The sequence below is a fragment of the Bombina bombina genome, chromosome 4 (genome assembly GCF_027579735.1).
Source record: "Bombina bombina isolate aBomBom1 chromosome 4, aBomBom1.pri, whole genome shotgun sequence".
NCBI lineage: Eukaryota > Metazoa > Chordata > Amphibia > Anura > Bombinatoridae > Bombina > Bombina bombina.
The window spans coordinates 990924769-990943073 of record NC_069502.1 but is presented as its reverse complement, the minus strand read 5'-3'; the positions used below and the strand labels follow the sequence as shown (position 1 = coordinate 990943073).

General features: G+C 34.8%; 1 protein-coding gene across 1 annotated transcript in view; it reads right to left on the bottom strand.

Annotated features, from left to right (window-relative positions):
- Positions 1-480: 480 nt before the first annotated feature.
- REL (REL proto-oncogene, NF-kB subunit) overlaps positions 481-18305 on the bottom strand; it is a 149052-nt gene continuing 131227 nt past the window's right edge. Inside the window, exons 6-11 of the mRNA XM_053712043.1 lie at positions 15219-15359; positions 13448-13552; positions 8190-8402; positions 4762-4830; positions 3527-3583; positions 481-1752 (exon numbers count right to left, since the gene is read on the bottom strand). Coding sequence (XP_053568018.1) covers positions 956-1752; positions 3527-3583; positions 4762-4830; positions 8190-8402; positions 13448-13552; positions 15219-15359 — 1382 coding nt within the window. The 3' untranslated portion in view covers positions 481-955. The remainder of the gene's footprint in view (positions 1753-3526; positions 3584-4761; positions 4831-8189; positions 8403-13447; positions 13553-15218; positions 15360-18305) is intronic.

The following is an 18305-nucleotide window of genomic DNA, read 5'->3' as shown; positions in this document are numbered from 1 at the left end:
TATGAGCATTTGTTTTATATAGTATAGACCATTTAACTTGGGACAATACCAAACAAGATGGATTAAATCAGGGTCTCTTTTAAAATACTTAGTTTGAATTACCTGCTTGATGCAACCAGTAGATACAGTAATGGGTATGTAAATCTGTAAGACTAAAAGTTATAAAAATTTAGATTTTCTATTGTGACAGCAACTGCACAGTATTATCTTATTTTAAAAACAGCTGATACAGTGCCGATGTTATCATAATATAAAATCAAAGCATAATGCACTCAGATCTGCTCTAATTGAGCTGCAGACACGGAAGGATGCTTTCTGGTTGCTTAGGAGACGTCTGAGCTATCTGAAATAGTTTACTGGTTGCTGGGACACCAGCATTCTTATGCACTGGTCAGCCTGAGAACGCTTCTGAAAGAGTCAGTGACAAAGGTAATCTGCAATAGCACTTAGCAGTTGTACATACTGTATGCCACTTCTCACTGGAGGTCGAAACTTTATTTTTGGAGGGCAGTAGAAAGCTTATACATAAATAGTACATGCCAAATGATAAATGTAACTGTGCTCACCAACCAACATGCATTTATCCTGTAATTTAATTTCACTATTCACAGAAGAGGTCTGATTAATAACACAACTTCATGGAAATGTGTTTATGTGCTTTAAAATAAATCTCATTATTTGTAAAAACCCATCATATTTGTCTTTTTGGTGTGTTTTTTGGTATGGGAACATATGATTTGAGTTCATTTAAATGTGTTTGAGAATGTTCCTTATGGTTTGTGTAGCCAACATACAAGCCAAACTTCAAATGTTGATGGAATATGAACCTTGAGAGTACTCTGCAGTATATCTTTCTCACAATTAAATTCATCCTTTGGCTTTTGTGCCTACAACCTCACAAATTTGCAAGGGGCCATGATTACCCATGGTTACTCTGCCGTTTATAAGATCCCAGCTATGGATTCAGTATTTCTTTTGAATCTGCAAAGTTATTCAAAAAAGATTCAAACTCAGAGTCCACGCTGAAATTCATGCAATTATCATCATTGGGTGTAATGTCTATGAATGGATTTGAATTTTGTATGGGAGGCATGAGGGTGTCAGTTGGTCTTTGGTCATTAGTTACTGGGAAATGTAATACTTCTGGAAGAAAGGCTGAGTTATTGCTCTTGGTGCCACAGAATACCAGTCTGGTGGGAGACGTTATGCCTATCCTGCCTGAAGACGATGTCTGATTTGAATCTCTCAGATTCACATCCTTTAGAGATGGTGGAATTGTAGAATCAAGAGAACTGGATGGCAGATGTATATCTCCAATGGAATTAGTAACATCCATGAAAGAGTGAGACATGGCATTGTTCTGGCTGCTCAAAGAACCATTTGAATTGGTTTTCGGCAAGGTTGATACAGAATCATTAGGAAGTCTGATATTCCCTGAACTTGAAATGTTAAAGAAATTATGTGCGACACCATTATCCATTGCAGTTGCGCTGTTGCCCTGTGAAGTATAGGTGTGGTGATTTTCTATATAGGGTTGCATAAAGGTAAGTGACTGTGTTGGATTACTGAACGTGTTATGCCACAGGTTTGAAGTTTTCATAGGAAGAGCAATGTGCTGTTGACCATGCTGAAGAGATTGCAAACTGATTGTATTTTGATAAAGAGAATTTCTTTCAGATGTTGGAAAACCAGGTTGCCTTGTATTGGATTGCTGCATTTGTATGCAAGGTTGGGGCACAAATTGTTCTGGCTCTGCAAGAAGAAAACAATGATGATTTAGTTAATTTAATTTCCAGTACAGTAACATGATTACTATGATTATTTCCTTAGCCTTGAAGTGATTACAATATCAAATAAAATAACTGTACACAAGATAGGATATAAAGAGTATAATCAGGGCACGACAAACCCAGGAGCCTTCATTTAAGTACTAAAGTATTGCTTTTATGGATATTTTGGATTATAAATATTATATACTCAGTATATAATATTTATAATCCAAAACATCTATAAGAGCAATACTTCAATACTTCAATAAAATTTTACGACTGCAACAAAATACTGTAAAATGAATCATACTTTTAGTTCATATGTAATGGCACTAATGGGGAATTAAACTAATATATATTTTCCTGTAATATAACTCTTAACAGTGGTTAAACACATAAAGTATCACTCATGAGATACAAAGCACTGCTGGTCCCAAGAGGACATGGCCGCTGCTCAACCAGCAGTGGTAGTTGCATGACCCAGCTGTGCAACCACTGGTGCTGATTGGGTGACCATCAGTTTCCGCTTGGAACCAGCAGTGCTTTAAGGCTCCCTAGAGGTAGTTTAACTATGTGCTTAACCAATTTGCGGGGGTTAAACTAATAGCACTAATAGTTCCTAGTTTGAAATTAAGCATATCATTTTTTTAATAAAATACCTGTTTTATACTGCAAATTTTATACATAATTTATTAAATTCTAGGAAGAAATCAGTGCAAAAGGAAATTGTATAAATATCTCAGGAATCAGGTCACCTAAAACTTTTTTTTTTTTATAAAAAGCTTTAGGTGACCTGATTCCTGAAATATATACACTATACGCTATTTATACACTACATACAGTACTGTATACATGCACTCCAAACTCTAATCTAGTTATCTCCTACGTTTTATTTGTGATCACCAATTTTCATAATTAAATATTTGGCTTCTCTGTAGAATTACTCTAGAACGAGCCTATAATTTTTAGAAGATCTCATTTACAGTGATTAAAAGATGATTTTTTAAATGTCAGGCAAAAAAAATTGTAATATATTAACAATATTAAAGTTATGAAAACATGTACTTCCCACGCCCCTTTAACGGAAAATTAAAGTGATGGTAAATCCTAGCGTTTGTGAAAGTTAGGATTTACCATTGGAATAAATAAAGGGGACTTTCAGTCAAGAAGTATAAAATACTTCATGCTGAAAGCTCCTTTATTTGTTTGCAGGGTTCGCTGCACTGAGCTGCTAAGGCAGCCCACGGCAGAACGCTGTTTGTCTGAGAAGTGATGTTTCCACCTCTTAGCCAATAGCCATGTGGGAAATCCGGCTTGGCAACAATCTTCCCAATAAGTATTTTTAAATGTACTGAAAGCGACATCAAACCAAAACATTTTCTTTCATGATTAAGATAGAACATACCGTTTTAAACAACTTTCCAATTTACTTCTATTATCTATTTTGCTTTGTTTTCTTGGTATCCTTTGTTGAAAATCATACCTAGGTAAACTTAGGAGAAGCAATGCACTACTGGGAGCTAACTGCTGATTGGTAGCTAGACATATAGGCCTCTTATCATTGGTTCACAGGATGTGTTATGCTAGCTGACAGTTGTGCATTGTTGCTCCTTCAACAAAGGATACCAAGAGAATGAAGCAAATGTTATATGTAAATTGGAACTTTGCTTAAAATTGTATGTTCTATCTGAATCATGAAAGAATAATTGTTGGGTTTCTTGAATGTTACACCACTGTATAAAAAAAAAGAATATTACCGTTTTTTATGGTTCCTCCATCTACAGTTTGTGGTAATTTAAATTTGCCCATCATATCTGTATAGAAAAAAATATCAGTTAAAAATAATGATATCATATACAATATATAACTTATTCAAGACAATGTTATAATATTAAATAGACTGTGTTACAATAAAATAAGTATCTTTCAAAGGCAAAATTCTTAGTGGGAGAAAGTTCATACCTGACCGCTATCTGCACACATATATGCCAGATGTTAGCATGTGAGATTACATTCCCCAAATCTTGTACAGTACTAAACATTTTTCATGAAATATTTTGGAATAGAGCCCAGATATAATCTTTCTCTTGTTGCTTAAATTGTATCTTAAAGGGATATGTAACCCAATTTTAAGCAACTCTCTAATGTACTCCTATTATCAAATATTCTTCGTTCTTTTGGTATCTTTATTTGAAAAGCAGGAATGTAATTACCAATCAGCAAGCGCTATCCAGGTGCTAAACCAAAAATAGGACGGCTCCTAAGCGTGCATTCCTGCTTTTCAAATAAAGATACCTAGAGAACGAAGAACATTTGATAATAGGAGTAAATTAGAAAGTTGCTTAAAATTGCCTGCTCTATCTGAATCATGAAAGAAGAAATTTGGGTTTCACATCCCTTTAATTTTGCCCTTGTAGAAACCCTCTGAGATTCAGATGGTGCATACGCTTTCTTCCTAAGGTCCATTCAAACTTACTGGATCTTCCATTTAAAAATCACAAATCTATATGTATAATACTGATATTAAGGGCCATTATAGTAAAAAAATACCATGCTCTCATTCATTAGAGCATATCATTTTATCGCTATCGACCCTGAAAATCTGTGTTTAACGCCAGCAAAGCTGTTAAACAAATAAGTAACAGAAGAAGGGTTGATGCCTTATTGGTCCTACTAAAGGAACAAACAAATAGGTAAAATACCACTTAGTAGCTGCAGCGAACTGCTGGTCTGGAGCAGAAACTGCTGCTGATCCAATCAGCAGCTTTTGTCTCACAACCTAGTGCTGCTGATAGAGTCAGTGGCAATTTGCCACTCCTGAGCGGTACTTTAACTATGTGTCGATAGTGATAAAATGACATAATCTAATGAATCAGAGCATGTCATTTTTCACTATAATGGTCCTTTAACTTTATAATGACTTAGTTGTATTATTTATCATATGCAACAACGATAAAAGAAAAAATAATAATAAAATGATCTGGTAACTTACCATAATTTGATAGAAACTTAGGAATTTCGGAAACTGTTTTAAGTCTTTTCGCTTTATTTCCATATGGATCTAAAAATAATTTAAATAAACATGTTACTGAAATCAATGCTCTTTGTATTTCACTCATTTCCATGATAGCATTTTTTTTACTTCTATTATTCAATTTTGCACAGTCTTTTCATATGCCACCAGCTCCTACTGAGCATGTGCAAGAAATCACATATATGAGTCTGTGATTGGCTGATGGCTGTAACCTGATACATGGGGCCAGCAAATGGAAATAAAAATGTCAGAAAAAAATCTACTGCTTATTTAAAATGCTATTGTATTGTTTTCTTATTATGCACTTGTTGATTATGCATTTCTTCTGTATTTAATGGTTCTTCAACATTATATAATAAATGTAGGAAATCACGCCCATGAGGTTGCTGAGGGACCTCATTGTAAAGGTTAGATCAGTTCTGAAATTCATTGAGCATTTCTTCACCTATATTTTCCAGCATTTTGTTCCCGCTATTAAAAGACCATCAAATGCAGTCATTTGCATAATCTGTACCATGTGACCGTCATCAGCCAATAACCAACTTGTATATGTATATACTGTGAACTCCTTTTGCTGATTGTTAGGATGCTGTCATCATGTTGCGTAATTTTTTGACGACTGCTTCCTTTCTCCGTTTTGGTGCCTAGTCATTTTTTCACACCATGGTTTCCACTTCATTTTCTAAACCTTTTTTATATGATTTTGGGATGCTTTTTTGTCACCATTTTCCCTTTTAAATTCTGCATTTGTGCTTTCAACTTTACCCAAGTATTGACTTGTGGGTGCGCTTTGTTTGTGCTCATATTATTTTTATTTGACCGTTGCCTGTTCCTGATCTCCCATTTGCCTTGTGATTCTGTGCCTGATCTGCCTGCACGTTGCCTGACCCAGTGTTTTGTTCCCGATTTGGTACCTCATCAGTCTGTACAGGTTTTGACCTCTTGTCTACTCTGCCTTTACAATCCCTGTTTGGTCAAATTCTGGAAATCATCCACCGTGAGTATTTTATTTTGTTACTACTCAGGCACTGTGTCCTCACCTTGACAGACTTTATCCCGCTCAGATTGCCCTAACGCATGCTTAGTAGGAACTGGCGCCTTAAAAAGTATACATATAAAAAGACAATTTTAAACTGCAAGGAAACTGAAAATTATTTTAAAACTACATGCTCTATCTGAATCATCAGTTTAAATTTGACTTTAATATCCCTTTAACATTATGAGGTGAACAACTGTTTTCAAGTTTCTTTCGACTGAACTTCTTCATAGCGTTTTTTTTTTGTTTCGTTTTGTAATGCTGATATCCTACACAGTGGAACTTGTTCTATGCCCCACAAAGTGAACAGACAAATGCAACAACATTGATTACAAGGGGCCGGTACAAATTGCAACGTTACAGTGATTTTTTTTTCCTGCAAGATTAGTTTTATTGGATCTAGGCCAGTGACTCTTATGGATCAGCAAAGCTTTAGAACCAATAAAAAAACACAGAAGCTCCTGTACAATGTTTTTTTGTGTGTGTGCATTCAGACTGATTGGAATATAGAAAATTAGTAACATATAAAAACAGGAGCTGACATAAATCATCAACACAACACAAATTTCTTGATGCTTTTTTAAAATGGAAAAGTACTTAAAAGGTATATTAAAGGGACAGTATACTGTACAATTGTATTTCCAATGAGTATAAAATGTATGAGAAATTGCATTTTCAGTTTATTTGCGTATATGAAATAGCTGGTTTTGTGCTATGAAACCACAGCCTATTACAATGGGTTGAGCTTACAGGTAAAATCAGATCTCATTGTGTTATCATTTTTGTACATATACATGCTTCCTTATGTTATATTTGTCTATAAACCAAAACTCAATACTTAGAGAGATCAATGTTGAGTTATCTTTTCTAAATCCCCACTGGTAGTGTAATTTCTTCTGCTGGCTGCATTTGCATTACCTGTCAATAGACTGGACTTAAGTCTAGAAATTTTCAGTATAGGTTGGGACACCACAGGCTAAATCAACTATGTCAAATGCAGAAATAAGGGTAAACGAGCTACTTGTAAACAATTTAATAGGTCAAATGGATCAGTGGGAACAAATTAAAAGGGAAGAACATTTTTGGGTAAACTGAAAATACACTGGTCTACATTGATAGTGCAGTTTATTTCCAGGCACCTTGCTTTGTAATTGGCTGATAAATGGTTTTGTAAGGAACTGGATAGACCTTTATTTAATATCAAGTGCAATGTGGAGCCAATAGGGTTTTTTCCCCTTTCATCTATATAACATCCTTTTTACTACAAATGTTTATCAACAGTGAAACGCCGCCCATCAATTGCCTTATTTGTAGGAGCCAATCCAGGCTTGAGTCCACAGACAAGGCTAATCACTGTCATAATGCTAGTATAAAGTGCACTACCCCTTATCTCAGTTCTTTTGACAGAATTGTATTTTAGCCAATCAGTGCTGACTCACAAATTATGCCACGGGAGTGAGTGCAATGTTATCTATATGGCACACATGAACTAGCAGTGTCTAGCTGTAAAAACATTCAAAATGCACTGAGATAAAAGGCAGACTTCAACGGCTTAGAAATCAGTTTGAGCCTACCTAGGTTGAGCTTTCAACAAATAATACCAAGAGAACAAAGCAGATTTGATAATAAAAGTAAATTGGAAAGTTGTTTAAAATTGCATGCCCTATCTGAATCATGAAAGTATAATTTTGACTTGACTGTCCCTTTAATCAGGCTGTTTCATTGTTGTAATAAAAAAGCACTAATCTCGGTCTTATAAGTAATATAAATAATTGCAATATGTATTCATCTATTTAAATGGATTTTATTATTTTTTTCCCCTACATTTGTGCAGTGTTCGTTTACTTCCTGTCCCAGCCGTACCAGTTAGAGGGGCGTCTGCAGGAAGGTTACCCTCCCCTCTGCCAATGCAGCACTACAGCTTTATTATTGCACCCATGACGTTATTATACCACAAGAGACAAGCTGCAGCAGTTTATAGGCTGAATAAATACAGTCATACAGCTCGATAAGCAGGGAGTGGAGGATGGAATGGTCATTTATTTTCTAATTAATCTGAAAATCAATAAAGCTTACTTTCTAACTTCAAAATTCAATCAATCAGGGGTTTTATTTTGGGGGATTTTTGTAACATTTTTTATTTCTTTTGTATTACTGAAATGTTATCATCTAAGAGGAATGCAGAGAATTGTTTGCATAATATTTATTTATGGGCAACTGCTTAATATTGAACTAATAACTAACTGTCTTGAACTCTCTCAGTGGTTCCTACGATGTTTCCTTAGAGACAACTATGCAACTGTGATTAGATTTGGTGAGAAACGATTTATTTATAGAGCTATCAATGTACCTTTTTCATCAGCAAGGTATCTAAAATCCATAGGTTCACTGACTTCCTGGTCAGAAGGCCTCCGGAGCTGCATTTTCACAGTTGTAGGTTCAGAGACAGGACGGTGAAATGGTGGAGTCCTGAATACAATGGCGACTTGGCGATGCACATCCGCTTGTGAAAATGTGCCCTTAGCTTCCCAGTCGTCAGTAAAAAAACGGACCTCTATGTCATCTACAAAGTGGTAAAAGGAAAATAGTGCAATTGATTTCAGTCACTGGTGCTGCAGCATAATTGGGATTTTTTTGTTTTTATAAACTAAAAGGGACATGAAACTTTTCTTTTATGATTAAGATAGAGCATACAATTTTAAACAGTTTTTCTATTTATGTCTAATTTACATTTTGCTTCATTATCTTTGTATCTTTTATTGAAGGAGGAGCAATGCACTGCTGGGAGCTAGCTGAACACATAAGTAAGCATTTGATAACAGGTATATATATATATATATATATATATATATATATATATATATATATATATATGCAGCCACCAATCAGAAGCTAGCTCCGAAGTCTACCTAGGTATGCTTTTCAACAAAAGATACCAAGAGAATGAAGTAAGTTATAAATACATTTGGAAAGTTGTTTAAAATTTGTATGTTCTATCTGAATCTTGAAAGAAAATCTTTGGTATCATGTCCCTTTAAAGGGACACTGAACCCAAAAATTTTCTTTCGTGATTCAGATAGAGCATGAAATTTTAAGCAACTTTCAAATTTTTACTATTATTATGTAATTTTCTTCATTCTCTTGGTATCTTTATTTGAAATGTAAGAATGTAAGTTTAGATGCCGGTCCATTTTTGGTGAACAACCTGGGTTGTCCTTGCTGATTGGTGGATAAATTCATCCACCAATAAAAAAGTGCTGTCCAGAGTACTAAACAAAACAAAAAAAGCTTAGATGCATTCTTTTTCAAATAAAGATACCAAGAGAACGAAGAATAATTGATAATAGGAGTAAATTAGAAAGTTGCTTAAAATTGCATGCTCTACCTAAATCACAAAAGAAAAAATTTGGGTTCAGTGTCCCTTTAAGTCAATCACAGTCCTTTAGAAATTTTTATCAAATGCTTTATGTACAAAGATTCCAATAGAGTTTAATGTTGAATTTTGTAGAAAAATCATTAGATAAACTTTTTGAAAGAAAAGTGATCAACCCCTAAATACTTACATATGTGATGGTAGTAAATGCATAATTTGATAATAAAACTACTATACATCATACATAATGTAATAGCTGGACATTAAAAGCAGAAGTGGAATGCTACACGTGTATTTACTCAAACTCAGAATTATTTCCCAATATATTTAGACAATATTCCTAGAACTGTTATGAAAAAGTATGGTTATATATTGCACAATGTTGCACAATGTACTGTATAAAACAAGGTAGATAAGAGTTTAACCATATAGAGCCAGATTACAAGTGGATCGCTATTTAACTCTCCCGCTTGAGCGTTACCTGCGCTAGTAGTAAGCTTTTTTTCGTGCGTTGGGTTGCGCTTGTATTATGAGTTGAAAATGAATTGTTTTCGCTCGCAAGCTAATCTGACAAGTACAAAAAGCCGAACTTACAATATCGTATGCACGTTCACGTATTCTCCCATAGAAGTTAACGGAGCAAAAAAAGTGGGAAAAAAACCCTAACACCCTACTTGATCACATATTCTTATGTGCGCTAACCCAACATGAAAATATTATTCACATTTCAATGTTCTCCACCAAGAACAAGATGTTATATTTATTCATAAATACTTATTTCTACATATATCAGATGGTATTTTGGTACAATATAAAGCTATACCTATATTATGTGTGTGTACATATATATATATATACACATATAATTATATATAGGTATAGACATATACAGATATATAGCAATATATATTTGAAATGGGAAATATTTACAGTAAATGCATAGTTTAAACATTTATTAAATATGAATATGGCATAAATATGCTTTTACATGTTTTCCTCTACCTAACGGCAAAGGGCTGCAATGGACTTATACATATGTCTATATATGAGAATTTATGTGTGTATACAGTTGTGCTCATACCCTGGCAGAATTTATGATTTCTTGGCCATTTTTCAGAGAATATGATAACACAAAAACTTTTCTTTCACTCATGGTTAGTGTTTGGCTGAAGCCATTTATTATCAATTAACTGTGTTTACTCTTTTTAAATCATAATGACAACAGAAACTACCCAAATGACCCTGATCAAAAGTTTACATAGCCTGGTGATTTTGGCCTGATAACATGCACACAAGTTGACACAAAGGGGTTTGAATGGCTATTAAAGGTAACCAACCTCACCTGTGATCTGTTTGCTTGTAATTAGTGTGTGTGTATAAAAGGTCAATGAGTTTCTGGACTCCTGACAGATCCTTGCATCTTTAATCCAGTGCTGCACTGACGTTTATGTATTCTGAGTTGTGGGGAAAGCAAAAGAATTGTCAAAGGATCTGCGGGAAAAGGTAGATGACCTGTATAAAACAGGAAAGGGATATAAAAAGATATCCAAGGAATTGAGAGAAAAAACTCTAATCAAGAAGTGGAAAATGAGGGGTTCTGTTTGATAACATACTGCATTCATCTTGCCATCAATTCTGACCAAATTTCCTGTGCCTTTGTAGCTCACACATCCCCAAAACATCAGCGATCAACCCCCGTGTTTCACAGTAGGAATGGTGTACCTTTCATCATAGGCCTTGTTGACTCCTCTCCAAATGTAGCGTTTATGGTTGTGGCCCAAAAGCTCAATATTGATCTCATCACTCCAAATGACTTTGTGCAGAAGGTTTGAGGCTTGTCTCTGTGCTGTTAGGCTTTTTGTAAGCGGGATACTTTGTGGCATTTGCGTAGTAATAGCTTTCTTCTGGCGACTCGACCATGCAGCCCATCTTTCTTCAAGTGCCTCCTTATTGTGCATCTTGAAACAGCCACACCACGTTTTCAGAGAGTCCTGCATTTCACCTGAAGTTATTTGTGGGTTTGTCTTTGCATCCCGAACAATTTCACTGGCAATTTTAGTTGGTCTACCTGACCGTGGTTTGGTTTCAACAGAACCCCTCATTTTCCACTTCTTAATTAGAGTTTGAACACGCTGATTTGCATTCTCAATTCCTTGGATATCTTTTTATATCCCTTTCCTGTTTTATACAGTTCAACTACCTTTTCCCGCAGATCCTTTGACAATTCTTTTGCTTTCCCCAGAATCGTCAGTGCAGCACTGGATGAAAGATGCAAGGGTCTGTCAGGAGTCCAGAAACTCATTGACCTTTTATACACACACACTAATTACAAGCAAACAGATCACAGGTGAGGATGGTTACCTTTAATAGCCATTGAAACCCCTTTGTGTCAACTTGTGTGCATTTTATCAGGCTAAAATCACCAGGGTATGTAAACTTTTGATCAGGGTCATTTGGGTAGTTTCTGTTGTCATTATGATTTAAAAAGAGTAAACACAGTTGATTGATAATAAATGGCTTCAGCCAAACACTAACCATGAGTGAAAGAAAAGTTTTTGTGTTATCATTCATATTCTCTGAAAAATGGCCAAGAAATCATAAATTCTGCCAGGGTATGTAAACTTATGAGCACAACTGTATATGTCTGTAAATACATATAAACACATATAAATACATATGTACAGTACACACATACACACACACACATATATATATATACTTTATTTTTAGACATGTATATGTATGTATCTCTATATTAAAGCCCTTTGCCACCTTTTTTTCTAACACCTGAGATCTCATATCTTTGAGCCCTTATAACTTTTTTGTACATTATTATTTTTTAATAATTTTTCTTGGATTAGTGTTATTATGAGTGTAAATTTACGTTTCTAATGTATTTTTGATGTGTTTTGCGATACTTTTTTTTTTTGCAAAACAGTTAACCAGAGCTCCAAGGATGTGTAAATCGCGATTGAGTTCAAGCGTTTGCATTTGCTTTTAACTTATAATACCAGCAGTAAACCTGACATGTGCAAACACCCTTATGGCTCACGCATAACTTAGCGCTCCACTCGTGATCTGGCCCATAATCGTAATATTATCCAGCCTAAGAAAAGAGTTGTCTTGCAAAGCAATGGTACAACATAACGCTTCCTCCTTCAGCACGCATGAGACTGCTTGTCTGAAAATAGCAAACTTTATGGGCTTTCTTGTTCTTATCTGCCATCAAAACGTATACTTCTTTATAAAATGCCCACTGGTATATTTATTAACAATAGTCACAAAAAATGAGTAAATGATAAAAATTGTAATAAATGCACTAAAAGGAAATACAGTGTTATTAATGAATGAAAATATCTAGAGAATACGTCGGAAAAAAGGAAGTGAAGATGCAAAGTAAAACTAATGGAAAATAAATAAATTGTAATTCTATGTATAAATAGTATTTTAATAAATGAGAAAAACATGCATTTATGGCCCTTAAATAATGGTAATCTATAAGGTACTAGAGAAAAAAAAACTTAGAAAAAAGAAACTACATATTTATTATAGTGATTAAGCTCATCGGCATATGGCTATTAAAGGGACATTAAACACTTTGAGATGGTAATATAAAATGACTAAATCGAATATATAAAAAAGTCTGCAATATACTTTATTTATTTTGTCCCCTTTTCCTATAATTTCATTCTGAAATTGTGAGCATTTTAGTTCCTGTTAGAAATGGAAGTGCAGAACACTGTTATATTCCACACAACCATTGGCAGCACACTCTAGTGACCTATTTATAACTGTCTCTAATTGGCCACTGCAGAGAAGGTAACCTAAGTTACAACATGGCAGCTCCCATTGTTTTATGGACACTAAAACTTTACACTTATTTTGTCAATATTTAAATAGCTAATGAAACTTTAACAAATACTTCTACATGTTATTTTCAGACTATTCTCTTCTTTGAATCCAGCATTCTATCTAGCGTTTATTTAGTGCTTAATGTCCCTTGCAATGCCAAGTGGAATACATAAAGTGCACTCACAAATATCCATGCAAGTGATGACACCACTGGGCACAATTTGGCCCAAAAGTCTTAAGGGTGGCTAAATATCCTTTAATATTTAGTACGGACAAAATCAAGCAGTTGCTGGGTATAGGATATTGCATACAATTTATAGATGTTTCTTGGTGTAAAAGAAAACAAAAAAGAAAAAAAATAATGAAATGGAGAAGGTTACTACCTTTTTGAACTTTATCACAGAGAAGAAATATTTCATCACCCCCTCTTACACTTCCACAATTCTTGTTCACACGACATATCCTCAGCTCAGCTGTATTGGGTGCACCTAAAAGATGTAAATTGATATGTAAAATATTCAAGAACAATTACTTGTTATCATCAATAGTCTTGGCTATTTCTAGGTGACATTTTCATATTAATCAGACAGTTAAATGACAAACATATACAAGACAAAAGAATAACATGTACAATAACAATGGCATAAACAAGTTAAAATTATACTTTGGTCGCAAAGCAGTGTTCATCTGAAAATACACTACTGATAACATGAGATGAACAGTGGTATCTAAATTTATTTAAAGGAACAGTAAACATCATAAGATGCTTAGCATTCTAAACAGATTTATTTTAGAAGTACATAGAAGTGATGAAAAAACCTCCCAGTAAGATCTGTAGGTGCAAGATGTGTACAGATTATGCCAGACCTGGAGTACAAATTTCCCCTGTTCATCCCACTAGCAGAGTCAGGGAGACTCATTTTACAATAGGGAAAATAATACACTTTGATTTTTGAATTATAAATGTGAATTTCACAGTGGTTTTTGTATGTGCAGTGTAGTTTTATTACAATTTATACTGCACAATTTCAATACCAATTTTACATTTTTCAAAAAATAAGATTTTTGCAGAACAATTTTGTAACATTTTTTAATGTGACTAACAATACAATTTTTGACTGCACTTTTTTTCAAAATATAATTTATTTCTTTTATACAATTTTTAAATTACATTTTTTAGTCCTACTGTGATGTATGCATCACCTTGACTCCTTAAAAGCACCTTCGCAAGAAACAGTGATCAGAAGGTAAAAACTGCCTTTATAGCATTAGGAAGTACTTAAGAGATCTATCTAAAAGTCTCTCACAAGCCAAGAAAGCTTGATAGAATCTGGCCCTTAGAGAAATCAATTGAAAATAAAAATATATAATTATATACATATTTAATTTAATACTTATATATCCCATCACTCGTTGGGCTGCTGCTAAATGGTGGTTTCAACAGGAAAGGCTATTTCAAATGACAAAATAAAGGTAAAGGACATATTTGTAAGTAATTAAATACGTTCAAGCAGGTAAATTGATAATTGGGAAAAAAATTGTAGGGGGCTTCACATATATATATATTTTAAAAATGGTCTTACTGGTCAAACGGAACCATCCATATACTCAATGTCCTCCTGCTTCTAAGAGAACCTTTTTTATATTGTATACTCTAATTTTGACTTTAGTGTCCCTTTAATGTTTTCAGTTTTTTGATAAAAGTATAACTTAAAAGGACAAGAAACCCCAAAAAATCTTTCATGACTCAGCTAGAACATAGAATTTTAAACAACTTTCCAATTTACTTATATTATCAAATTTGCTTCATTATCTTGTTATCCTTTGCTGAAGGAACAGCACTCCACTACTGTCAGCTAAATGAACACATCTAGTTAGCCAATCACAAGAAAAAATGTGTGCAGGCACCAATCAGCAACTAGCTCCCACTAGTGTAGGATATGTGGGTATTATTTTTCAACAAGGGATGCCAAGAAAACAAAGCACATTTGAAAATAGAAGTGAATTTAAAAGTGTCTTAAAATGACATGATCTATCTGAATCCTGCAAGTTCAATTTTGATTTTCCTATCCCTTAAACTGTTTTCATGTGTGCAAGTAAGCTTCCTAATAGCATCGTTTTTATACAAAATGCATTGAAAAAATGATTTCTTACGGTTATCATAAATGGGATTTGAAACAGCTGGTGCGAGAGCATGTGTATAGTTTCCATGTTCATCCGCAAGAAAGACTTCGAAACACAGTCGTACAACATTCAGGTCATAATCTTCAACTGATAAGAGCTGCTCTTCTCGTACTGCAGACAAAATGAAAGATAAGATATTTAATACTTATGTAAAATTTATAAAGGTATAAATTACACAAATATAAAAACATCAACCAGATATTTTAATGCTAGATCAAGATAAATAATTTTACTGCATACATTGTTTTTGAAACACTGTTATATTATAGACTAACTTTCATTTTTATTGAGCCGCAATTAGGTTTGCACTAGTTCGCAAACCAATAAATATGCTGTCGGAAGCAATTTCGTGTATCGACTGCTTTTGATGGTGCGTTATACCACAATATCGGCAGCCAGACTCCTCCTGCCCATAGAAAGTATTAAAAACCGTTAAGGGATCATTTACACCCGGTTTCCAATGAAAGCGCAAACTGTTATTACACTGCTGTCGATACATTGAAAAAAATTACCACCAGTTGAACTAGCTGTAAAAGAGGCAAAAGAAGCCTTTTGAGACCTATTTCCCATTGAAATTTTAAAACTTGCAAATAATTAAAGTGTTTCAATGAAGAAAAAATTAAATAATATCTAATATTTATTTTTGTCCCTTGTATAGGAATAGTTGCACTTATGTTCTTATGGAAATATCAGTATGTATTTACATATAAATTATTAAAATATATGCAAGGACATATCTACAAAATTTAAACTAGACCTATGCCTAGGGCAGCAATACATATTACATATATTAATAAAGTGGAAAATATAATTATAATAAAAAATAGTATTTGCGTATAGTTAAAAAAATATGTATTATAAATAAGTGTATCTGTCTTTTGTTTCTCTTTAGAGGTGATCACAGATAAGGAGCGCAGACGTTAAACATACATTTTATAGCGTAAGGTCAGGTTACCATAGCAACTAAGTTTATTTTCAAGAAATCTGACGTCGGATGGAAGCATTAACACAACGTTAACTTACACTTGCACGAAAAGAGCGACTGCACGCAATGCACAACATATTTAAATGGAAACCTGGTACTAAAATAGAGCCGTAAACTATTTCTAGCTGTCGCCAAGTTTGGTAGCTTACGGCTCCACTCCATTGGTATAGGTGAATATATACTTTCTGCATTTTCTAATTACTATATATTCTCCCAACATGCAAGTGATGGGGAGGGCAGTAATGAAGTATCTTTGAAATTGTAATGCAATTTAAAGGATTTATTTTTTCCTTTTTATGTGCACCTTTTAATACTTAGCGTTTTGTGGAGCTTACAGGTATACACAACCTGACAAGGCCTGGAAGCTTTAAACCTACAAATAATCAGTAATTTACATGATGTTCTTAACTATGAACAATAAAGTTTTGGAGTTTAAGTTAAAAAAAAAAAGGCTAACACAGCTAACATGGTACCGTTATTTACTTTCAATGATACAAAGTTTGACAGAAATGTTATGTCAAATGAAGCATTTTTTTCTTATCCTGCATTGGAAGGTTGACAGTTGGGTCATTGAAGACAACAAGAGCTGAGATATTTGTGTGAACATTTCAAAATGGCATTTCTCAAAGGGTGATTTGGAAAAAAGCACCTTTCCAGGGAGTTTTTATAAGTTATATTGTGTACTCCCACCTATTAAGTAGTGTGGTTGTGCCACTGCTAGCTAGGACATCTGAAACCCTTGTAAAAAAAAAATAAGCACAGTATTCAATATAGAGAAATTAAGTAAAATCAAGAAAGAATGGCACAAACTTTCCCTCCAGTGGCCCATAACCCCTTCAGTACTGGGAATTGCAGAGAAGAACTTGCCCAAAATACTGGGGATTTTTTAGCATTTTGCTATCACTCCATTTAAACAGAAATAGAGCCTTGTTTTTTTTTATTTACCTGTCAAAACTATATACAGTATACACACACACATATATACCGTATTGTCCTGAGTATAGGCTGCACTTTTTTCCCCTAATGCAAGTCTTTAAATTAGGGGTGCGGCCTATACTCGGGATGTTGCCCAAAAACAATGTACAAATACCGGCATACTGTAAGTACCCTAGCTTTAACAGGTTGGGGTTAGGCGGAAGCGGAAGCACAGTGTTTTTTGCAGGGAGGATTTCCTGGAGACTCCACTGGCCGCCGCTGACATGCTAAGCCACCGCCGACATCCTAAGCCACCGCCGGGATGATCATGACTCCCCACTTAAAGCTGCACTCAGGAGCAGCAAGTCTAACATGAAGAGCGCAGTCGGACAGGAGAGACACCGAACCATCACACCAGCACACCACTGCTGCCCACGATGTCAGGAGCACAGGATGGGAGTTGAAGGGGTTTAAGATTGCGAGTTATCATCTGTGACACAGTGTCTGAGATAACAGGTGCCACTTTATGTGTATGTGCTGAGGGTGAGAAGGTATGTGGTGAGGAGAGGGTTATGATTGATGAAGGGTGCTAAGAGGGTGAGGATGGCTAAGGGGAGGTACCGGTAGTTACGGTAATAGAGTATTGGGCACTGTGTGAGGGAAGGAGGCTGAGTAGGTTAAGAGGAGGCAGCCTGTGAGGGTTATTATGAGGGTGGCTGTGTGTGTGAGGGGGAGGGTAAGGAGACTTATCTGTCAGGGAGAGAGGCTAAGAGTTAAAAATGTAATTTCTTGTAAATGGCACCAAACTTTAAGGGTGCGGCTTATAATCAGGAGCGGCCTATACTCGGAGCAATACGGTATGTATATATATATATATATATATATATATATATATTTTTTTTTATTAAGTAGACATCCCAAGATATTGATCTAGGCCCATTTTAGTATATTTCATGCCACCATTTCACTGCCAAATGCGATCATATAAAAAAAAATGTTACCTTTATCATAAACTTTGTGTTTCTCACTGAAATTATTTACATACTGCTTGTGCAATCATGGCACAAATGGTTGTAAATGCTTCTCTGGGATCCCCTGATCCCTACCTGATCCCTCCCTCACAACCCCCCCCCCCTCCCCACGCTGGTCACCACCAT